Raw genomic sequence first — 20,991 nt, 5'->3', positions numbered from 1 at the left:
GTCACACCTGCGGCTTGGAATCTCATTCCAGACATTGTGACAAAATGTCTGGAAAGCACTTTATATTATTATACTTCGAATACGTTGTAGGCCTATATTCCACTGACTGGAAGTCAACTGTTTTACAGATGGATCTATTATTTTATTACAATCGTATTTATAGTTTATAAACATTTTAAATGTGTGATTGATAAATGAAAACGCCATACAGTACATTAGGCTACTGCATCCAGCAGATGGCAGCCACGCAGGTCCTCATTACCATTACTTAAAAACATGTCAGTTCACATTGCATATATTCCCGAAACACACAGCTTAATCACAATCGTAACATTAAATAAATTAAAGCAATGTAAGCTACAATGCAAGTAGAACTCTAAATGGTTACTTTGCTTACATTTTAGTGGGCATAGGCTACATGAAATGCATACAATTGTCTGGGGAATCTCAAGCCTTTAATTTTTCAATATTTCCTGCCATGCATCTGCATCATATTCTGGCTTTCCTGACAATAAGAGTGATATTGTGTAAAATATGATGTAACACAAACGATATAGTTCCCAACTGACCAACAGCTGCAGTCCACCAAAAATTCCAACTGTAGGCCTACTGGACATGATTTCACTGGTCATTGCCCAAAGTTAATTTAGAATTAAATTTTTTTAATTGGGTTGCAAATATATTGAATAAAATGCCTATCAACAGTGTTCATTAGTATAATATTTTCATTCAATATACTGCATAATGTGATTATTTACATAAATGTTTTTGTATGGGTTATGTCATCTTAGAAACACAACCATTTCCACCAGAGCTATATGCTTTCAATCTTTTAATGATGTGGCCCAAGTGCTACATCCCCACTCCTATTGTGTATGCCCTAGAAAAAGCAAGCTTATAAATGCTCAAACCAGCTCTGCCCAGTGATTCCAGAGCACAGCAAACCAGTCTGCAATTTCAGTCTCACTTCCATATCTACAGACACCCATAAACACAAGTGTGCACACATTTGTTTGGTGAAAAGTAAATAATGAGTGACATGTTAGAAGCCACTTGAACCAGGGGTGGAAACAATATGTGGATGTCTACTTTTAGTGGAACCTCATCCCTGACTCATATTCATAATTATAGTCTTTAATGTGTCAAGAGCAGGGCACTGTTCCCCAGGAATGTGACCATGAGAGAAGAGCCTGCTCAAGACTTCAAGGTCCTCAGGTCATTCTGAGCCAATCACCCACCCAGCACCCAGTGAGGTATGGGAGACCAATAAACAGCTACCAGTAAGGTCATTTAAAATGTCTATAGTCAGCAAAATGAGCGTCCATGGAGACCACAGCAATTCAATAACCCGAAAGAGAAATGTTCAGGCAAAGGATGAGGCAGAGCAGAACTAGCAGGGCTCTGGGAAAAGGAACTGTTTAACCATTATGACAATGAGAGAATTGAGCTTGTCATGCGCCAAAAAACCCTGCTACACAAGCATTAATCGCCTAAAGGCGGATTACTGAAATTGAGCCGACATCAACAGGTAAGCATGCTGTACCTCTACTGTTGCTTAGCAGCTGAATGTAAATGTATTTTAGGGGCTTGTTTGTCATGTTACCATGGCCATGGCACAAAGCATTCTGGGATACTGGTAGAGCTGTACTGTACCTGCATACTTAACTCTCAACACATCTGACAACTCAAAACAGTACTACAATTGCCTAAGACCACAAGACAATTTTAACTGAAAAAATTTAATTACATTAAAATTCTGTTCATACTTCCACTTGGAACTGACAGAGATATTCTTCTCTGCTGAGAACTGAAACTTTAAAATATCAAGTATAAATCTGATATATTAAGAAACTGAAACTATGATAAATTCAGAATTTCAAACCAAACATGTCAAGCCAGTGTGCAAGGGGACTGGAATGCATAAACTGACAAACCATCAGTCGTACAGTACAGCAATCAAAGTCAAAATTGACCTTATGTTCATAACATTAAGTACATTTAGCAACCTTATGCAGTTTACATACAGTATATAGTGTTCTATATAAATAATTTAAAATGAACCTTTTCAAAATTAAACCTTAACCCAAGCAGGTTTAAATAAAAATATGAATATTAACAACTTCCTCTTTGGTGGGCACACTGTAACACACATAACCCCAAAATGAGCTACAGTTCGTGGTCACTGAACAAAACCAAGACATCCTACAATTCCTTCCTGCTTCTGACGATTAAACAGTTATTTCAGAATATAGCACAAATGTCCATTGTAACAGTGTTTGAGCCAGTGCTCTTCACCTCTCTGTAAAACCAGTTTTTTGCCCTTTAGGTCCACCAGGGTCCCCTACAGTTTGCAGCTTGCAGGTTCATTCCATGTAAAGTGCATGTTTTCTCCTCCTCCCAAAGTAGATCCTCTTGGATGTGAGGACGTGTGACATCAAACTGAGCACCATGAGGAAGATGGTCATGGACATCACGATGACATAATGGCTGATGCTAAAACACAAACATAAAGCATCATCACAGGTTTCTGTTTACCCGCTTTTATGTCATTTCTCAACTATCTATCAATACTTTTATTTAGTCACTGATACGTAGTGCCCAATTACAACTGTAAACCTTAAGGCTGGTTTATACTCAGTTGGGCAACTATCGCTGGTCACAGTGACATTTTGTTTATTCTTCAGAAATGAAATGTATTTTAAATTAACAACCACAGTCAATGTCGGTTCCAAATTTCATGAACATTATGCGAGTATAAGCCTTTAGCCTATTCTGTTGCTTCAGAAACAACCACTAAGCCAAGAGGTCAGTCTAGCATATATGCTACTCTGAAACAGATTTGAACAATTACTTGAACAATTGAATGAACAATTCTTTTCATTGCGGTTAACAAGCTAAGCAGTGTAGACACTGCGCAAATGGACTGCCCGTCATGCACAGTCGTTACTAGTAGACCACAGAAGACCAAATAACCAGAAGTCCCTATTGTGAGATGAGGAGGTAAGTAACCTGCCGATCCTTCATGGGCAATAATAGGTCCGCTTATGTTTGGAAGACTATAGGATACCAATGCACATTTTCAGGAAAAAAGATTACATACCTGGTGCCAATGTCAAGCCAACTCCCATAATCTTGAACCAAGAAAAAGAAGTGCTGTAAATGAGAAAATAACAAACAAATGGTCACTTAGGTCAGGCACACTGCTATGCTTTTATATATACTGTTGAGTGTCAGGCTTAGTCTTTACTCACCAATGCCATCATATCAGAGATAACAAGTACAATCAGGAACAGGCTATAACGGGATAACAAAAATAATGAATGAACAGATGCATTATGAACATAAATGTATATGCTGAATTCCACCTTTATTCTCTGTCACAGTAACAGTGAGACGAATCAGTAAGGACATATGAAAGATGTAAGGGGTTGTGTAAAATCTAAACAAATGAATAATGTGAAAAATATCACTATACATGTACATTTCCCTGTATTATGTTGCAGTTACAGATAAATACATAAAAAGAACAAAAGTCACTATAAAGGGCTGAATGAGACGGTCATCATGTTACCTTCTTGAGGAGAGCTGTGTTGAGACCTGAATGGTTTCAAACGTACACATCACGATTACAAAGGGTATCAAAATCTAGAGGAAAAACCAAACAAGAGCATCATTAAGCATCAAACTGCAGAAACGAAATGCTTTCAATAGCACTCCAATCATTTAATTGCATTGTGGTAACAATTTCTGAATAATGAACTATAGCTAAAAGTCATCACTGAGATCCCAAGGAATCTTCTTTTCGGACATCGACACAGTACTGGCTATTTGATCTCATTGCAGTGATGGGAGAGTGGGACTCTATGTACTCCAAATGGGAAGAGCTGTTGTGTGCCAATTAATAGAGTTAATAGAGCCTATGCAGACAGTTTTCGTGAAAGCCATATTAATATTTAAAATAAAGGACAATACAGCATTGCATTTTATTGTGGTTTACCAAACCAATATTATGGCAGCTTCTCTGTGTCCAGCATACTTTTCCGACCACACTGCACTTCATAACATCAGTAGTAATTTAGTAGCTCTTTAATGAAATATATTATGGTTAACCATATTTGTTTATGGAATACTATGTCAGAAAACATTTAGCTCAAGTCCTATTGCACTGCTCCCGAGTGTGCAATGAGAATAGAGTATTACATAAAGCTTTTGGCAAAAGTATACCATTGAGAAATACTGTACTATAATGTACTTTCTGAAAAAAGGAGAATAATGTTAGACTGTACTGACATAATATAAATGCAAAAGGTGATGTTTGAAGATAAATTCTAAGGCCAATTTAGTCTTTAGTTAGAAATGAGCCTGCATATAAACGTAGCTGTGTGGTTGTGTGTGTGCATGTGTGTGCATGTGCGCGTGTGTGTGTGTATGCATCAGAAAGTTCACCTTCCACATCATCAGTCCTCCCATGACGAAGGGGTTGAATACGGTCAGGAAGCAGTACACTGAAGCAGGGTCGAAACTAGGAGAGAGACATAATTTAGACGCATGATATGAAAATGCATTGGTTTGTTTGTTTGTTTGTATTTTTATAGCTGTACATCACAAGTCCATGACCAATGGCATATTTACTTGACATTATTAGATAATATTAAATGTCAATCACCAAATAACTACGAGTCACATTACCTGTTAATGGAGGCTATATTCCCAGTGCCAAAGAACGCTGTTATTATGAAGAAAACCTGGAGAAAATGTTAAGGGAAAGGCCATTTTTGACTTGATAGTTTAATTCAGGTAAATTAACTTTTTCACGCACCAGCACACCAAATAAATTGGATTACATAAAGCATGTTTATTTCAATTTCAGACATTAAAACTGCAGTGTTTCATCGATGACCCAACAAATTCATTTTCTGACAACTACTTCCGCACTGTGAAGGTGCTGAATGCATGAATAATGCAACAGACTACTACCATTATCAATAATTGCATGGAAACCATAATTTCACTCAAAGTATTCCTCTAAAATACCATAATAACCTCAGAAATATGCTTATTTCTTGTGATTATTAAACGAGCAACCTCAGGAATACAATGTTGTAAATAGTGCCATCTGTGGGCCATCTATGCTCATTGCAGCTTGTTGTCAAATCACCAGGAGAAGGATACAAAAAAGTAGGATCTTCTGATGTCGTCGAGGCTCAGTTGCCTGATCTTGGTAATGTCAATATTTTCAGAGAAATCAATTCGGGAGAGCTGCAAAGAGACACTTCACGTCACATCACAGTTCCAGTGCTAAGTAAAAGCTGGAGTTTCTCACTGACAGCGCATCTTATCAGCACGACATCCAGGAACCTACATCAGATCCAAACATTGCACTATATGAACAACATAATTCATTGATGTATATACAGCAATAAAGAATTACATTTCTAATATTATATTTTGTCATTAATATGTATGCACCTCCAGTTTGGCAGAGACTCCTTGAGCGGTCATAGCCTCTTGTTCAATGTTGATCCACACAAACATCAGCCAGCACAGCATTGGGGGGAACAGGGCCTCATAGCTGTGAGAACAGCATCGTGTCAGCAGGAAATGCAGCATTTATTCAGCCAGTTGCAAAAGCATGGATTTAAACAATCTACCTAACTGCAGAATAAGAGTAAAGACACTCAGGGCAGCTCCTGGTCTTACCCTGTGCTGAGGAGGAGGTAGGTGGTGACCAGGGACAGTGAGATACTCAGCAGGCGCTGGAAGAGGTGCGTGGAGCTCAGCAATGGCACCACAAAAGAGGAGACTACAACAGAGATGGGCCGGACAGAGTAAAATCACCAGCACTCCCCAACGTGCATATACGCACAGGGACAGGGACAGGGACAGGGACAGGGACAGGGACAGGGACAGGGACAGGGACAGGGACAGGGACAGGGACAGGGACAGGGACAGGGACAGGGACAGAGACAGAGACAGGGACAGAGACAGGGACAGAGACAGGGACAGGGACAGGGACAGGGACAGGCAGTAACAAAGACACATATACACAGAGAGACGCATACACAGAGTGATCAACACAGAAACAGATACAGACACACACACACACACACACACACACACACACAGACAGACAGACACATACAGTAACAAACACATAAATACACAGTGATCAACACAGAAACAGATACAGACAAGACACATACACTCTCTCACACACACACACACACACACACAGTGATCAACACAGAAACAGATACAGGCACACACACACACACACACATACACACACACACACACACACACACACACACACACACACATACACACACACAGTGCTCAACACAGAAACAGGCACACACACATACGCAGACACACACAGTGACAAACACAGACACAGATACAGACACACATTTGCCCTATGGGGCCATACACAGGGACATCAGTGCTGGTGAGTATACAGCATGTGCTTTACAGTGATGCTGGTGAGATTCTTAAGGTCCGATCGACACCTTTGTGACAGGGCACCCTGGGATTTTCTACAATAGATGCCAAATGCGAGAGTGCAAAGAGCAGGGCTGAAAACAGCCGGGGAGTGTGAGAAACGTCATTACCTTCAGACTGTGATGGAGAAGACGCCACAAATAGCCTGGTTTCCACACCACTGCATTCTTAACCCAACCGTGTCCAATTCCCAAACTAAAGGGGTCTTTAGCTCAGCGGACCAAAAACCAAGACTATCCCTGTTTTTACATTGTCACTTTGACTTGGGATCCACACACCACATGCACATACTTCAATCATATTTTGTCAATGAAAGATGAGGCAAAATGCAAGTAGAATTGGCCACAAAACAGACATGTGCTTCCAGTAGTGTAATACACTAGCTATGACTATGAATCTATCTGCATATATATGTATACTTTCATAGACTTCTTACCGAGTGTTGTCCAGCTGACGATCTGGTTGAATATTGGCAAACCTTGCTTTAGTTTGAGACTGGAGTGAGTGCTGGCCAGCACATAGGCACACAAGGCCACATGGATCATCTGCAATAGCAGGGCACAAACGCTAATGTTACAACGGCAAGTCTTACACAATACAGTATACTGTATGTACCGCACATACAGCATTCCCACTGCAAATGCACGACTAGATTGGTTTAGACTGTTACAGTTTGGTAACACCGCCTTGGCTATATCACTTCACATACGGTATATCAATGGGCACCTTCAAAAATCAATATGTGCGCTTCTGCATTAAAAATTCTCCATCACGTCACTGCAGATACGCTTACAAACCAACTGAAACCACAACATGGATCACAGCAGGAAGTCCACAGTGGAAGGTGTGGGAGATGTGACCAGAGCGAGGGACAGAGAACAGAAAGGTAACCGTGGAGATGACCTGAGCGATGTACAGGTGGCAGTCCCTCCACTGCAGGGGTGTGTGTCTCCGTGACAACCACAGGAAACAGGCGGAGGACAGGAGGGTGAGACCACCAGCGCAGGTCCTGGAGAGGAAGAGGAAACGCCACACAAGACAACAGAGCACTGAACACACTGTGACATAAACCGGGACCCAATGAGCAAATGTTAGCGCTGATGCAATCAATATTATTTTCCATCATTCAAATCATTCCTCCTGAATTTTAAATAAAAATTCATTTAAAAAGGAATAACGTTTGCACACCTGACATTGGTAACAGGTGCTAGGAGAAAAATAAAATTAAAAAAGAGATTGAACTCCGCACACTGTACCTTGTGAAGCAACCTTTAATAGAGTAAGAAACGTTTTGGTGAAAATCCTTCCTCAAGTGTCTTTTTACCCAGGATGTTAAGGAAGGATTGTTTCCAAAATGATTATAACTCTATTAAAGGTTGTTTCAAGATATGACAGAAGATTCAATCTCTTTTTCAAAATGAATTAAAAGCGCTTGTTTTATTTCTGTTCAGTGAGTTTAGTGATCACCACAATTAACTTGCCAAACAGTGTGTGATGACAATGGTTTCTCTTGCCATAATTATGTTAAAGTTGAAAACATGAATGATTGAATAGGGGCTAATATGTATACAAGACATGGCTGCCTGTTAGACTCTCAACACTGGAGAGCTTTCAACAGAAAATAAATATGCATTTCTCACTCATTTAAAACCCAACATCAAAGGAAAAGTAATGATGAACAGGCACAACAAGCAAACAGAAATAAAACATGCAGATGACTTAATTGGCTCTTATGTTAAGGACAGCTGGAGAGGCTCATGGCCAGGAAATAAGAGGACTGTGATTAAAGAGGACTGATTGGATTGCAGCTGCATGGCAACAAGCGTTGAGACGAGGCAGTCTGCACTAGGCTAATCTAATGCTAATTTAGCTCCATGGCCAGGAATGTGTAATGGAGGGAGGAATGGGGGAAAGGCTCAGTGTACTATGAGAGAGGAATGGAGGAAAGGCTCAGTGTACTATAAGAGAGGAATGGGGAAAGACTCAGTGTACTATGAGAGAGGAATTAGGGAAAGGCAGAGCGTACTATGAGAGAGGAATGGAGGAAAGGCTCAGAGTACTATGAGAGAGGAATGGAGGAAAGGCTCAGTGTACTATGAGAGAGGAATGGAGAAAGGCTCAGTGTACTATGAGAGAGGAATGGAGGAAAGGCTCAGTGTACTATGAGAGAGGAATGGAGAAAGGCTCAGTGTACTATGAGAGATGAATGGAGGAAAGGCTCAGTGTACTATGAACTATGAGAGAGGAATGGAGGAAAGGCTCAGTGTACTATGAGAGAGGAATACACAGGCGCTTACACAAGGTGCATGTTGGGCTCCCGCCCCACCACCGGCATCAGGGGGAAGGTGGAGAGAAACAGACAGCCCAGGACCCAGCTGAGCGACCTGACCTGAAACAGGCACATATGCACACTCACAGGCGCAGTAATACAGCAGCACTCTCATTTACTACAGTCTACAGCCCTTTCAAAGACCACCACTGTTTACCCTCTAAGCAGGGCTGTAACTTACAGGAGAAGCAAGTTTATCATTGAGGGATAAAGACATGCCAGTACAATTAGAACACCCTTAAATTCGGTAACATTTTGTCAAGAAGCATGAACTTCTGTGCACAGCAGTTTAGCCATACAGTAATAGGTCAAAGGCAGTCTTCTTCAATAGTGATAGCTTTCAGCATTAGAATTCCTCAATCCTGGCAGTCCGAGCATCCCACAGTGTTCTGACTTCTGTTCTAAATTAGCTTGATTAATCATGTCAGAATCAGACTACACGAATATCCAGCACCTTCAAATACATTTCCGAAGATATTTGAGCTAAAGCTTAACCAGGACTTAACTTTCTTAACCAGAAAGTGCAGATCACAAAGGAGGAGAAACAGCACAGTACAAACATAAAGCCACAAAGGAAACAAAGACATGTACCATGACATGAATAATGGATAGGAAACATAGGTACATTGGAAGCGGTTATATCTTACCTTTGCTTGTGTATAGAGTTGGGATATGATAGGCCACCCTGACAGCATAACAAGTCCAAGAGTTAGCACAGCCCGGTGGAAAAAGCTGACAACCTAGAAAATGACATGCTTGTCAGAGGATTAATTATGCCATCTCCTCCTTTCATGAAACTATTCCCATTGAGTACAAATGTTCCAGTTATGCCAAAGGCAAAATTGTGCCTTGTCATTTGCAAGATGCATTAAGAGAGCATAAGCCTGAATGTCTCTGACAGCTCCTCACTTCCTCAGGAGACAGCTGAGAACTGCATCTTCGCATGTGGAAGACCCAAAGCACCACTTACCAATAGCTCAATCCCCAGAATCACCACCACAAAATATCCAAAGCATTTGATTAACGGCAATGAGGGAGCTGAGCTCATCAGATCCGCAAGCGTTCCAAACCTGAAAGGAACCCATAACATTTGATTAATCACAGTTCACTTCATTTTAAAGTAATTCATGTAATTTTCTATGTGTGTTCTATGTAATTATCAGATTGTCAGCCATTTACTCTTCATTAACAATGAAAGTTCTACCACTGCCATTGATGAAGTTTGAAGTTCTGACTTCCTGGCTCTTAATTAATAAACACTGTGGCTGAAGATAAATCATACAATGCACTACAGAACCTCTACAGGAAGTACTGGGACCTCCTTTAACCACCAATCTGGTTAAGAAAGCACAACAGACAGAAGGAAGACCAGGGCATTTCACATATCTCTGTAGCCAAACCTGCTCTCAATTTCACAGATAATTAAAGGGCCTGTAAGTCAGGGTCACGCACTCTTTGAACACAGAGTACCACACCGGCACCGGCAGCAGGCAGTAGATGTAGTAGGTCCAGGGGCTGGCTTGGAGAAGCAGGAAAAGCGTGATCATCACGCCCACACAGAGGAACACTCTTCCCAGGCTCTGGGCCACGATCTACAATGATGAACGAGCACAACACGAGTCACACTCCCAAACGTGATCCGCGCAGCTCAAATCACACTCTTGTTTTTAACTCATTTGAGCATGTTTTCCGAATAATCAATTCTCCCCTTCGCAGATTTTGCTCTGTGTATTTTCTGAAACTCTTGGATATTGATTGCATGTTTATCCTATCAAGTTTAATAAGCTCATGATCCATTGAAATGTGTTTAACTCTGGATACAGCTCAGCATTTTATTCTCCCTCATGTTTAATAAGTCACTACTGACGAGGCTGTCAGTTAAATGTCAGTATGGGATGAGTATGTCTAACTGGGAGTTTTTCTTACATTACTGCTAAAGTGGTGTCTCACACTTGCTCTTTGGCCATGGCAAAATGACCATTTGGCTGTGGCGTTAACACACTCTCTTTAAAGTGAAAGAAATGGAGCCATTTGATTGGCAATAATGAAACCAAACCCCCATCACACCCACAGTTAACCAGCCTCTTTTTCAAGTGCGACGTACTGAAGCAGGGTGTCACAAAATATTGACATGGACACTCTAAATAGCCAGCGCCTTGACTTTCTGCTAGCATTTCACAACTGCACTAGGCATGATACAGTATCAAGCTTAATTTGCAGACATAGTGCTAAGTAGTGAGAAAAAATACCAACCAGACCCAAATCAATATAAATTTTTGGGAAACTATCGCAATTTGATTAAATTCATGTCTACGGTAAGTCTAAATGAAATGGCACAAAAGAAGCCATGCCATTGGAGCAGATTCTATCAGCCACCAGTGTGACTGTGATATGTGGCAAGCAGCACCCTGCTCTGAGGACATAACCTGCTCTGAGGACATGACCTGCTCTGAGGATATGGCCCTGCTCTGAGGACATAACCTGCTCTGAGGACATGACCCTGCTCTGAGCACAGGCCCTGCTCTGAGCACAGACCCTGCTCTAAGGATATAACCTGCTCTGAGCACAGACCCTGCTCTGAGGACATGACCCTGCTCTGAGCACAGACCCTGCTCTGAGGACATGACCCTGCTCTGAGCACAGACCCTGCTCTGAGGACATGACCTTGCTCTGAGGACAGACCCTGCTCTGAGGACATGACCCTGCTCTGAGCACAGACCCTGCTCTGAGGATATAACCTGCTCTGAGCACAGACCCTGCTCTGAGGATATAACCTGCTCTGAGCACAGACCCTGCTCTGAGGATATAACCTGCTCTGAGGATATAACCTGCTCTGAGGACATGACCTTGCTCTGGGGACAGACCCTGCTCTGAGGACATGACCTTGCTCTGAGGACAGACCCTGCTCTGAGGACATGACCTGCTCTGAGGACATGACCTGCTCTGAGGACATGACCCTGCTCTGAGCACAGACCCTGCTCTGAGGACATGGCCCTGCTCTGAGCACAGGCCCTGCTCTGAGGATATAACCTGCTCTGAGGACAGATCCCTCACCGGGTCTCTGAGTGAGTGGGGCTTGCGCAGGCTGGCATGGGTCTTCAGGATGACCAGGATCACGTAGGAGGTCCAGCCCATGAAGCCCAGCACCACGCTGGTGCCCAAGAAGAAGCGGTCGTAGGTGTGGTAGTACGACAGGCCCTGCATGGCCTCAGAGATCATGGTGTTGCACAGACTTATCTGGAGGACAGAGAGTGGATGGACCTTAGGGCTGAGCCCATGGCTACAGGTGATGTTAGGCTACAGCAACAACAACAACAAAAATAAAATCCCAAAGTGTGATACTTGTACTTACAGTTTCATTGTATTTCCCATGCTGGATCAGTGATCTTGCTTGTCGAACAAAATCCAGCTGATTGGATTCAGTGAGCAAGCTGGAAAACATTTGTGAGTTTTATCAAAGCAGGAGACCTAACATGATGCCTTGCTCCTTTACATTCACAGCAGTCTAAAAGGCATGCAGAGACTTTGGATTTTTGGCCAAGAAATGCACAGAGAGGGAGAGGTACAGCAGGCTGTGGCATTTTGCCTGGTGCCAGTCAACTGTGCAAAAGCCACTGCATCTCAGCTGCAGGAATAGCTAAATAAAAGCATAATTACCATCATTTTAAAGATACAATTCCAATCATGGAACCTTTCTAAGGAGTGCTCTTTAAAAGCATCTAACACTTATATTACTTATAACACCATGAATGCTATCTATTGCTTCGGACACCATGAATGCTATCTATCGCTTCTGACGCCAAGAATGCTATTGCTTCTGACAGCCAGTAATAATTTTTGACTTACTGGTAAGGAGTGAAAAGGAACGAGAATGTTGTTTCCTTTTTCTGGGCCATCTTTACCTGAAAGAAGAGCACAAATAATTAATAACACAAGTATTTGCCAGTTGCCTTAGCATGAGAAAGTGAATACCAAATTCAGTGAATACAGTACCTTGAATTGCTCCAAAATCTGAATTGAGTTTGCATACATGCTTTCTGCTTTGAAGAGCTCGGTGTTGTCCAGGTACTGCAGTGGTAGTACACCCTGAAAATCAAGCAATAGCAATTCATAAAGCGCGAGGAGCATGACAACAAAATAAATATTGGACAATATACACTCAGCGGAGCAATTAATGCATAACATGCATAATGCATAAAAGCAAGCTGACGTCAAGAAGCTATTGTTCAGACCAAATGTCAGAATGGGGAAGAAATGTGATCTAAGAGACTGTGACCAAGGAATGACTGTTGGGCAAAAACACATTGTTAATGAGAGAGGTTCAGAGAAGGGCCAGACTAGTCAAAGCTGACAGGAAGGTGACAGTAACGTAAATAACTACGCATTACAACAGTTGTATGCAGTAGAGCATCTTTGAACACACAAGGCGTCAAACCTCTAAGTGAATAGGCTACAGCAGAGACTTAATAAGCCTAAAAAAATATATCTAATAAACACCTCATTTAAATACCTCTAAGTGCTCACTGAGTGTATATTATGAGATAATGTTCCTCTAAAATAATGTATTTTCATAGGAAATAATATGCTAAAAAATTTGGTAACACAGTAATGGAAATTTCATGTTAATTGCTTTAATGTTGAGGGATTGAAGTAGGGAGAAATTGGACCAATCTGAGAGAAAACTTACCACAGAATTTATGGGAATAGGCACACCAATTAAAGAGGACATCAGGGGTGCTATGTCAGCCTGTGGAAATGTAAACAAATCTTCACTGCTGGTACCTCAATACCATTGCATTTTAAATTAAATATTAGCATATTACTTTATTCATTAGTCCTCAGTTTGGTTTTTTCCTTCAGCAGACTTTATACCATGTATCACACATTGAGCCATTTACTCATTTAACATACAAAGCTGAAAACATTATTTTTCTTCAGCTGCGACAAAATTATTTATTCAGGTAGAAACAGAAAATAACTTGCCTGATTAACATCCACCCTTTTAAGGTTCTCAAGATTCCACTCTGACAAGTGAAAAAAATTATACAATTACAACTCACTGACAGCCTCAACTTACACACACCATGAGAAAAACAATCTGTCTTACTACAATATGACACCTTCTCTGCTCCATAAGCACTGCATGCCAGCTCATGGGCCAATAACCAGAAATGAAGTTTAATTACATGATAATTCAGCTGTTTCATAGCTAGCTGCTGATAAAGCACATTCATGAACACTACAGGTTGTGGTTCACTTGTGTTTGAAAGTGTTTATGAAAGTGAATGGATATCAAAGTCCAAAATTAGATTTTGTTATCTGGTTAACATCACCACTATCACCACTAACTGGCTATATACACATGTCCCTTCCCATTCCCAAAAGAGTGTATTGAAGGAGATGGCATGCAATGGTACGGACTGATGGGATTTAAATACTTTGGAGCACATGTATGAAAGGCTGAACTGAAATACAAGGTTTTACTGGTAACTGTACTATGATTTCTTTAACCCTTTCAGTCCCAAGCCCAACATGAATGGGCTCCCCCAAATCCCACGGAGTTCAGGCTTTGGTTGAGACATTTTTGTACGGTTTTAATAGGGGCTCGAAACAATAGTACAGCAGTCATTTTGATCGGTTGAAAAAGTAGATTTTACGGTAGTTACGTCTGAGTGCCATATGGCACTGTTGGGGCTGAAAGGGGTATTTAACCTGACTCTGAGGGCACTGCAATTGGCTCAATGTGTTTATATAAATTCCGATATGACAGTCATGAGTATGTCTGAGCAAAATAACGTTTTAGAAGTTCACACAGGAAAAAGTTCCCAAGCCATAAACTGATGCTGTACATCATTCCTAACATGTTTTACCACTGAAAACCAATTGCCATCCAACATATTTTGACTGTGGAACTCAGTATCTCACTGTGGCCTCTAGAGGGAGCCTGAGCAGAAGTAAATCAGAGGAAAAGAGCAAATCGCTGATCTTAGATAAAACTTGACGTGCCTTTTGCGGGAATTGCTTGAAATAGGCAAACTTACCTTTCAGGAACTGGTCATCAAATTTCTGTGAAGTGACCTTCTGGGCCGCCTGGACTCCGGCCCCCCAGGCCACGAGAGGGGTGAGGGTCTCTGAGGGGTGGCCGGCTCCATGAGACCCTGAAAACACCCCACACATTACAGCACCCTGAAAACACTTTTCATTTCTAAACAAAACAGGTGCATGTAACGATGTCATTCCTGAATTATTGTTGAGTCCCTAAACAAATTCTTCTGTCAGACTCTACAATGCAGTTGCAGCCATTATTCCATGCTGCAACAATGAATTGCACCTGGTATTCTGTGTACAAACAATGCAGATGTATTTGGTGTCCCGTATCTCACACATTTACTGAAAGGAGCATTACCACAGGGAAGTACAGGAAAAAAAGGGAAGGTAGAGACAGGCCTTGATACCAGTTATTGAAACCGTGATGAGGCAGATCTTACCCCAATTTGTCATGCCGTGATCAGACGTGAAAACAAATGCTGTCCTTCCATCGTTCTCATAGAAGTCTTCAATCACAGAAACCATCTCCTCAACTCCAGCATCAACAAGTTCAATATTTTTCATGCATTCCCTATAGTGGCATACAAGTAGATCATGTTTCTCTGATTTTAGTCCCGGACATTACATGCAATAAAATAACTTCATTTTAAAGTAGATGCAGTTTTACCAGTTTTGTACTAAAATTTCCCTATTTGTTACAAAAGTTTTAAATGTACCTTGACAGTGGCCTGTGGGCATGTCCATTTGTGTCTATTCCAAGTAAGTGCAAGAAGAACACTAGATGTTCTCCATGCAGCCTTGAGAGCAGGGTTTCATTTCCTTTCGCTGAGCTGAAGAAGGCCTGCACAGAACATAACTCTTAGCATTCACACCTGTGATCATACTGTTCCCTAGATACAACATTCATATAAAGGCAAGAGAAAATATTTCAGTTTGCACTGCACAAGCTCAAAGAGGCTGCCTTTGTGGCTTGTGGTAGTAAGATATTCACCCTATTTGAACCCATTCCACATTTCCCATGTTAAATGTACTTTGTACCACTGTTGACAGGGGTTCCCTGATATGGATTCAACACGAAGAGATTCATTAACCAAATCGGGAATGTTTTTCATTTCATTTTTCCAATATGGATTATCGCACCCAACTTTTATAAAAACAAATTACAAGTTTTATACAAGTTAACGATTCATACAGACACATCTCTCTAACAGCCATGCCAGCCATACTGAAGCGCTTTTAAATAATTAAAGCAGTTTGCTTACTTTTGAGCACTACCTTGCCAAAGCTCAGCAGGGAACATCGGCAGCAGGAAAAGGCAAATATTATAATGTAACTCACCTTGTTTCTAACACCAAGTTAGCTCACCATGTTCTGAACAATGCAACTTTCATGAAGAATAATTTAAAAATTTCAGATCAGCTTTGGTTTTGCATGTATGTAGAGTATAATTACTTCCGTTTTGGTACGAGTCACAAACGTGATCCATTTCACCATAAAGTGACATGGTAATAGTACTCCACTGTGAAATTGTGGTAGGGAAGCTGCTGCTAAGGGGAGACTATGAACCGGGCAGGCTTATACGGCGGTGTGAGCTAACACGATCTTCCCAACACAAAGACGTTGTGCAGTTATTTGTAATTTTCTCAATAATTATTGGTCCAATTCACATAAAACAAAGTGTTTAGAGTCTGAGATAGGCAATAAGCAACCATAATCATAAACCACATTCCACATGAGAAAGACGAACACTGAAAAGACGTTAACTTCTGGTGGAAGCGGTCGCTTCCCTGTGTTCTGTTCAGAACACGGTAAGTTTGTTACATTCCACAGTGATCCAGTCATGGGAATACCTTCACTTTGTCAAAGACCCATGTGTCCAGTTTAGAGGCATCCGTTGCAGCAAAGTCCTGGTCCTCTGCAGAGTACATTTGAGTGTAAATGTGGTCTCCACTGGCACCTGCGGTACGGAAGACAGTCACTCAATAAGGATCTTCCCGTTCTTCACTTTACCAAAACTGTCCAAACACTCGCTCTTACCTTTGGCAAACATAGGCAGAATGTCTGGACTGCCCCAGCACCAAGCATGTCTGCTCTCATTGAACACAGAGTCAAACTCTACAGGGTTCTCTTTCCAGCCTGCAAAAAACATGAATACATGACTGACATGGGTCACATTACAGTCCTGATATATGGAATAAGTAGGCCAGAAAACATGGTACAAGAGAAGCATTTGTCACCGCAGTCCTTAAAATTAAAGAGAAATGCATAACATCAAAAAGAACCATCATTCAGGGCCCAAAAAAGAGGGACAGCATAGAAGTGTGAATCAGCAATACACAACATTAACTGCTCCCACTTAAAATGATCTATGGAGAAGAACCCTTTCTATGCTAATCCAGTACAAATGTTACCTTCTGTAAAGGCCAATAATACATTCATATATCCAATAATTACAGTACTACTCATTCAGCATGAAGGACTACGGGTGTATTTCGTAAGGGCAACTAGCCTACTAGTACTACACAGTACACAAACAGAAAGGTTAACCCATATTCACTCTCAGAGAAATACAATTACATTATACACAAAAATATTTTCACAGGAAAAGTCCTTCATTGTAACTAATCTGCACAATGAACAATGGGGGAGAATGTTACAGAAGAATGGGATTCTGTCTCTTTCATTGCCCGGTGACAGTGAAGAGCTTCATACTAACCTTTAGCAACAGCACTGACATCTTCATAAAACCCAGCTATCAGAGCCACGTGGCCAGGACGGGACTCCGTGGGAACCCGGGTGTGAGACACACCCCAGCTCCCCTTTTCTTCCATGATACTCCTAGAATGACAAAACACAATACCGCATGAATTACACAAACTTTTATGATTAGCATGCTTTCCTTCTTACTAGTTTGTAGTGCCAAATATTAAAATGTGTTTCATGCCTTTGTTAGACTACAGCTTAGCATCACGGACTATCCAATGACCTTCAAAACAATGCATTAGAAAAGGAGAGGAGAAATGTTTTTGTGCCGACAGTTACACAAAATCAGGTGTGTTCACTCACACTGAACTTGATTATATTCTCATTAAGTGGCCTGCTTACAAAGGTGATTGAAGCCATGTACATAAGCTATACATTCAGTACCTCACATAAGGTGCACTTATTGCCCCGTTGACATCAGGCTTAAAAAGGCTGTCTGCTCTTAGACCATCTGCTACAAACAGCACCAGACGCTTGGCTGGAGGAGGGAGGGGCATGTGCTGAGGGGTCATCCCATGCACCAGGGGAGAGGTGAAGTAGATGTCAAATATTGAGAAGAAGAAGACAACGTGGACAACGAGGCCCACTATGAAAAATGTAATCATGTTCATTTCAGCAGACACAAGTCTTCAAATTCTGTAAAAAAAGACAAAGAATGTAAATTATTATTATCATTATTTATTTACTTGGCAGGCTAGTAGTACAGGATAAAGTGCAGAACACGCGGGAAAGCGCAAAGCAACAGACGAAATAAATAATTCTTTATAAATGTAGTTCAAAATGAGAGCAATCTAGATGGCTACTGTGGCAAAATTGCAAGAAAATGAACGTTTGCTAGCTAGGCGAGACAAGTTAATGAATTTATGACTTGTCGCAAACTGTTGTTGATAGTTTTTGTAAAAAATAATAATAAAATAAAAAAGTATTGAATAAAAGGTAGCTTGTGAACTAACATTAGTTGCCCAGTCAGTTACAGTATGACACCATCTGCAACCCAATTCTCATCCCCTATCCTCGGCGTGTGGAAGCTAAACGACCTGGAATAACGATTTATCTGGAATAATAGCTAAATTTGCTCATTTTCATAAATGAGATTGCAAAACGTCTTACCCAGTCCCAGTTCCTTGTTCCTTGTAATCCAGACTAGCATATCTAACGTTAGCTAGCCGCTTGGTGGTCTGAAAATGAATGACAGAACCAGCTACTGTTGATTATATACAAGCACAGTGTCTCGTTTAAAGAAGGTGAACAAGGAGTATGTTTGGAAAGCACTCATTATGAAGGACAAATGTTGTATGTGTAAATACTATCGTTATCTAGCTAATGTTACCTGCAATAAGACTTTTGAACACAGAACTGTTCTGTTCGTTTTTGAATTCAACTTCCTACTTTTGCTAGCCAATGACCTTTGAACTGACAAGGTATCGGTCTGGTAGATGTAGTTCTTTCATGTACACGGTGCTGTCTGTACTCATTCTTGTTCCAAATAATGACGTATTCACTAGAAATCTGAAATTTATAGAGAATTTGACGGATTCACAATTCATGTCATATCTATGTCTTGGTGTCTTGCAAGCGATCTTAATTTGCAATCAACTGCTTTCCAAGTGACCAATGTCAAGACGTAACATTACAGAGACAAGCTCGGACGTTGTTGCGACTATTGACAAACATAACATGTCGTACTTTTGGATAACTTGTCTTTCGTTTTCCCATGCATAACGCAAGAAAAGCTGTCAAAATGTCCTTCCCATTTCCTCGTCTCAGCCTACAGTTATGTCCAATCCCAACCAGCAAGTGTACGGTAGGAGGCGGGTTTTGTAGTGACATTTCAGTGTAGCCTGCCAAATCAAGTCTCGCGTTTTTCTCATCGATCGGAGGTAGCAGGCTAACTAGCTATCCATTCCGGAAGACGGCGGAGATATAGCTAATATTAGGTATCCTAATCTGTGGTGTGAAAAATGGCGGCGGGGAGTGTTAACCCGTTTAATCTCAGCGATTCCGAGGAGGAGGCTGAGCGGAGGCCGAATGGGGCCAACACCGAACGCAGCCCGAGTGATGGTGCGCCGGGCCAGAGCATCGGTCCACTTTCACCTCAAGCGGATTCAGAGCCAGTGGCACTGCTGCTGCCCAGCAATATGACAAGTCCCAGCGTGGAATGTGTTTCTGTTGCGGCTGCTGCTGCATCAGCGATGGGAGGCAGCGCAGAGGCACGGGTGTCTGTAGATTTGATAGCGGCTCAGCTGCTCCGGGACCAGTATATTCTTACGGCCCTTGAATTCCACACCGAACTCCTCGAGGCCGGCAGGGAGCTCCCTCGATTGCGGGATTACTTCTCGAATCCAGGCAATTTTGAGAGGCAGAGTGGGACTCCACCCGCTAGCAAAGAGCAGGGACTCGGTCCAGGAGGACAGCTTAGTAAGTAGCCCGACTAGCCACTTGACGTTTATTGCTTTTCTAGCTGGCTCGCCAGTCAATAATGCGCCGAACTGTGTGCCTAACAGTGACGTTAGCCTGCCGGCATAATAATACAGACATTGGAACCGACAATACATTGCCGATTAGGTAGCATTATCTGGCTAGCTAGCAGTTTTGGGAACTAACTAGCCAGTGGTTCGTTAAACTTGCTTGTGCTAGCCGTGTCATGCTGAGTATATGTTAATTCTGTCTGTTACCTGCAAGCTCCAGTAAGTAGTCTTCAAACAATCAGACATAAACTGCAGCAAGCCTTATAATTGCTGGTGGAAAAAAATGACATGGACATGGACGTGGAGTCGTGGAGTTCGTTAAAGATCTTACGTTCGCTTTCTTTCTAGTTTTTTTTTTTTTTCCAATACTGATACCACTTGAAGTGACTGTCAGCCTCTGATCAACAGCTGGTCGGTCTCATGTATTCAGTTCTCAGCGATGACTGATTAAATTAGCTTTGTAGCTAGCTTTCTGGAGCTGAATTATTGTTATTTTCTCTAACCAGCATTTCTAAACAGCTTTTTCTGGTGGTGCATTAGCTATTGTATTATCTGCGTGCATTTTAGGCTCTGCTATACATGCTGTATTTTAATTATGTGTTTGTTTCAACCAAGATGCTGCTTTGCCAAACTTTGGAATAGCCTAAACCTTAACATAATCAATGCCTCCACCTGTTAAGGACCTGAGAACTGATTTTATATCGGCTGTGCATTAAAATGGCTTTATTGAGATTATGGTTGAGCATAATACAGTAGACCTTTATTCAGTTAATTTGTAAAGTCTATTTGAAGCAAACATGTCTGTCATTGTGCAGCAGTCTGTGCTCACGGTGGGTGGGGACAATACAATTGTAATGAAAAGCACATTCATTTCATAAAACT

The 20,991-nt window shown here is 41.4% G+C and overlaps 2 protein-coding genes across 7 annotated transcripts in view; one reads left to right on the top strand and one right to left on the bottom strand.

Annotated features, from left to right (window-relative positions):
* Positions 1-120: 120 nt before the first annotated feature.
* On the bottom strand, positions 121-20,372 carry pign (phosphatidylinositol glycan anchor biosynthesis, class N). Of its 3 annotated transcripts, none has more exons than XM_061237498.1 (30): positions 20,317-20,372; positions 18,752-18,819; positions 18,026-18,277; positions 17,595-17,716; positions 16,916-17,014; positions 16,729-16,835; positions 15,595-15,719; positions 15,319-15,449; positions 14,872-14,988; positions 13,814-13,854; positions 13,518-13,577; positions 12,824-12,916; positions 12,677-12,732; positions 12,183-12,261; positions 11,885-12,067; positions 10,283-10,422; positions 9,801-9,900; positions 9,478-9,570; positions 8,799-8,890; positions 7,405-7,510; positions 6,938-7,046; positions 5,701-5,803; positions 5,470-5,572; positions 5,173-5,259; positions 4,690-4,745; positions 4,447-4,522; positions 3,572-3,645; positions 3,252-3,294; positions 3,101-3,153; positions 121-2,493 (listed from the first exon to the last, which is right to left on the bottom strand). In XM_061237498.1, the coding sequence occupies exons 3-30, from the start codon at positions 18,250-18,252 to the stop codon at positions 2,364-2,366; spliced, it is 2,805 nt and encodes a 934-aa protein (XP_061093482.1). In that variant the 5' UTR covers positions 18,253-18,277; positions 18,752-18,819; positions 20,317-20,372; the 3' UTR covers positions 121-2,363. The 3 variants fall into 3 exon arrangements, with proteins under 3 accessions (XP_061093482.1, XP_061093483.1, XP_061093481.1); XM_061237499.1 differs by lacking the exon at positions 20,317-20,372 and adding an exon at positions 19,328-19,346; XM_061237497.1 differs by lacking the exon at positions 20,317-20,372 and adding an exon at positions 18,972-19,110.
* relch (RAB11 binding and LisH domain, coiled-coil and HEAT repeat containing) overlaps positions 19,501-20,991 on the top strand; it is a 36,357-nt gene continuing 34,866 nt past the window's right edge. For 3 of the 4 annotated variants that reach the window (XM_061237496.1, XM_061237494.1, XM_061237493.1), the window contains exon 1: positions 19,503-20,059. In XM_061237496.1, the coding sequence (XP_061093480.1) occupies positions 19,603-20,059 (457 nt within the window). In that variant the 5' untranslated portion in view covers positions 19,503-19,602. Of the gene's footprint in view, positions 20,060-20,991 lie in introns of all 4 variants that reach the window. The other variant, XR_009708463.1, reaches the window with a different exon arrangement.

Source organism: Conger conger, chromosome 4 (assembly GCF_963514075.1).
Source record: "Conger conger chromosome 4, fConCon1.1, whole genome shotgun sequence".
NCBI classification, from domain to species: Eukaryota; Metazoa; Chordata; class Actinopteri; order Anguilliformes; family Congridae; genus Conger; species Conger conger.
The sequence above is the reverse complement of the archived record's forward strand: the minus strand, read 5'-3'. Positions and strand labels throughout refer to the sequence as shown.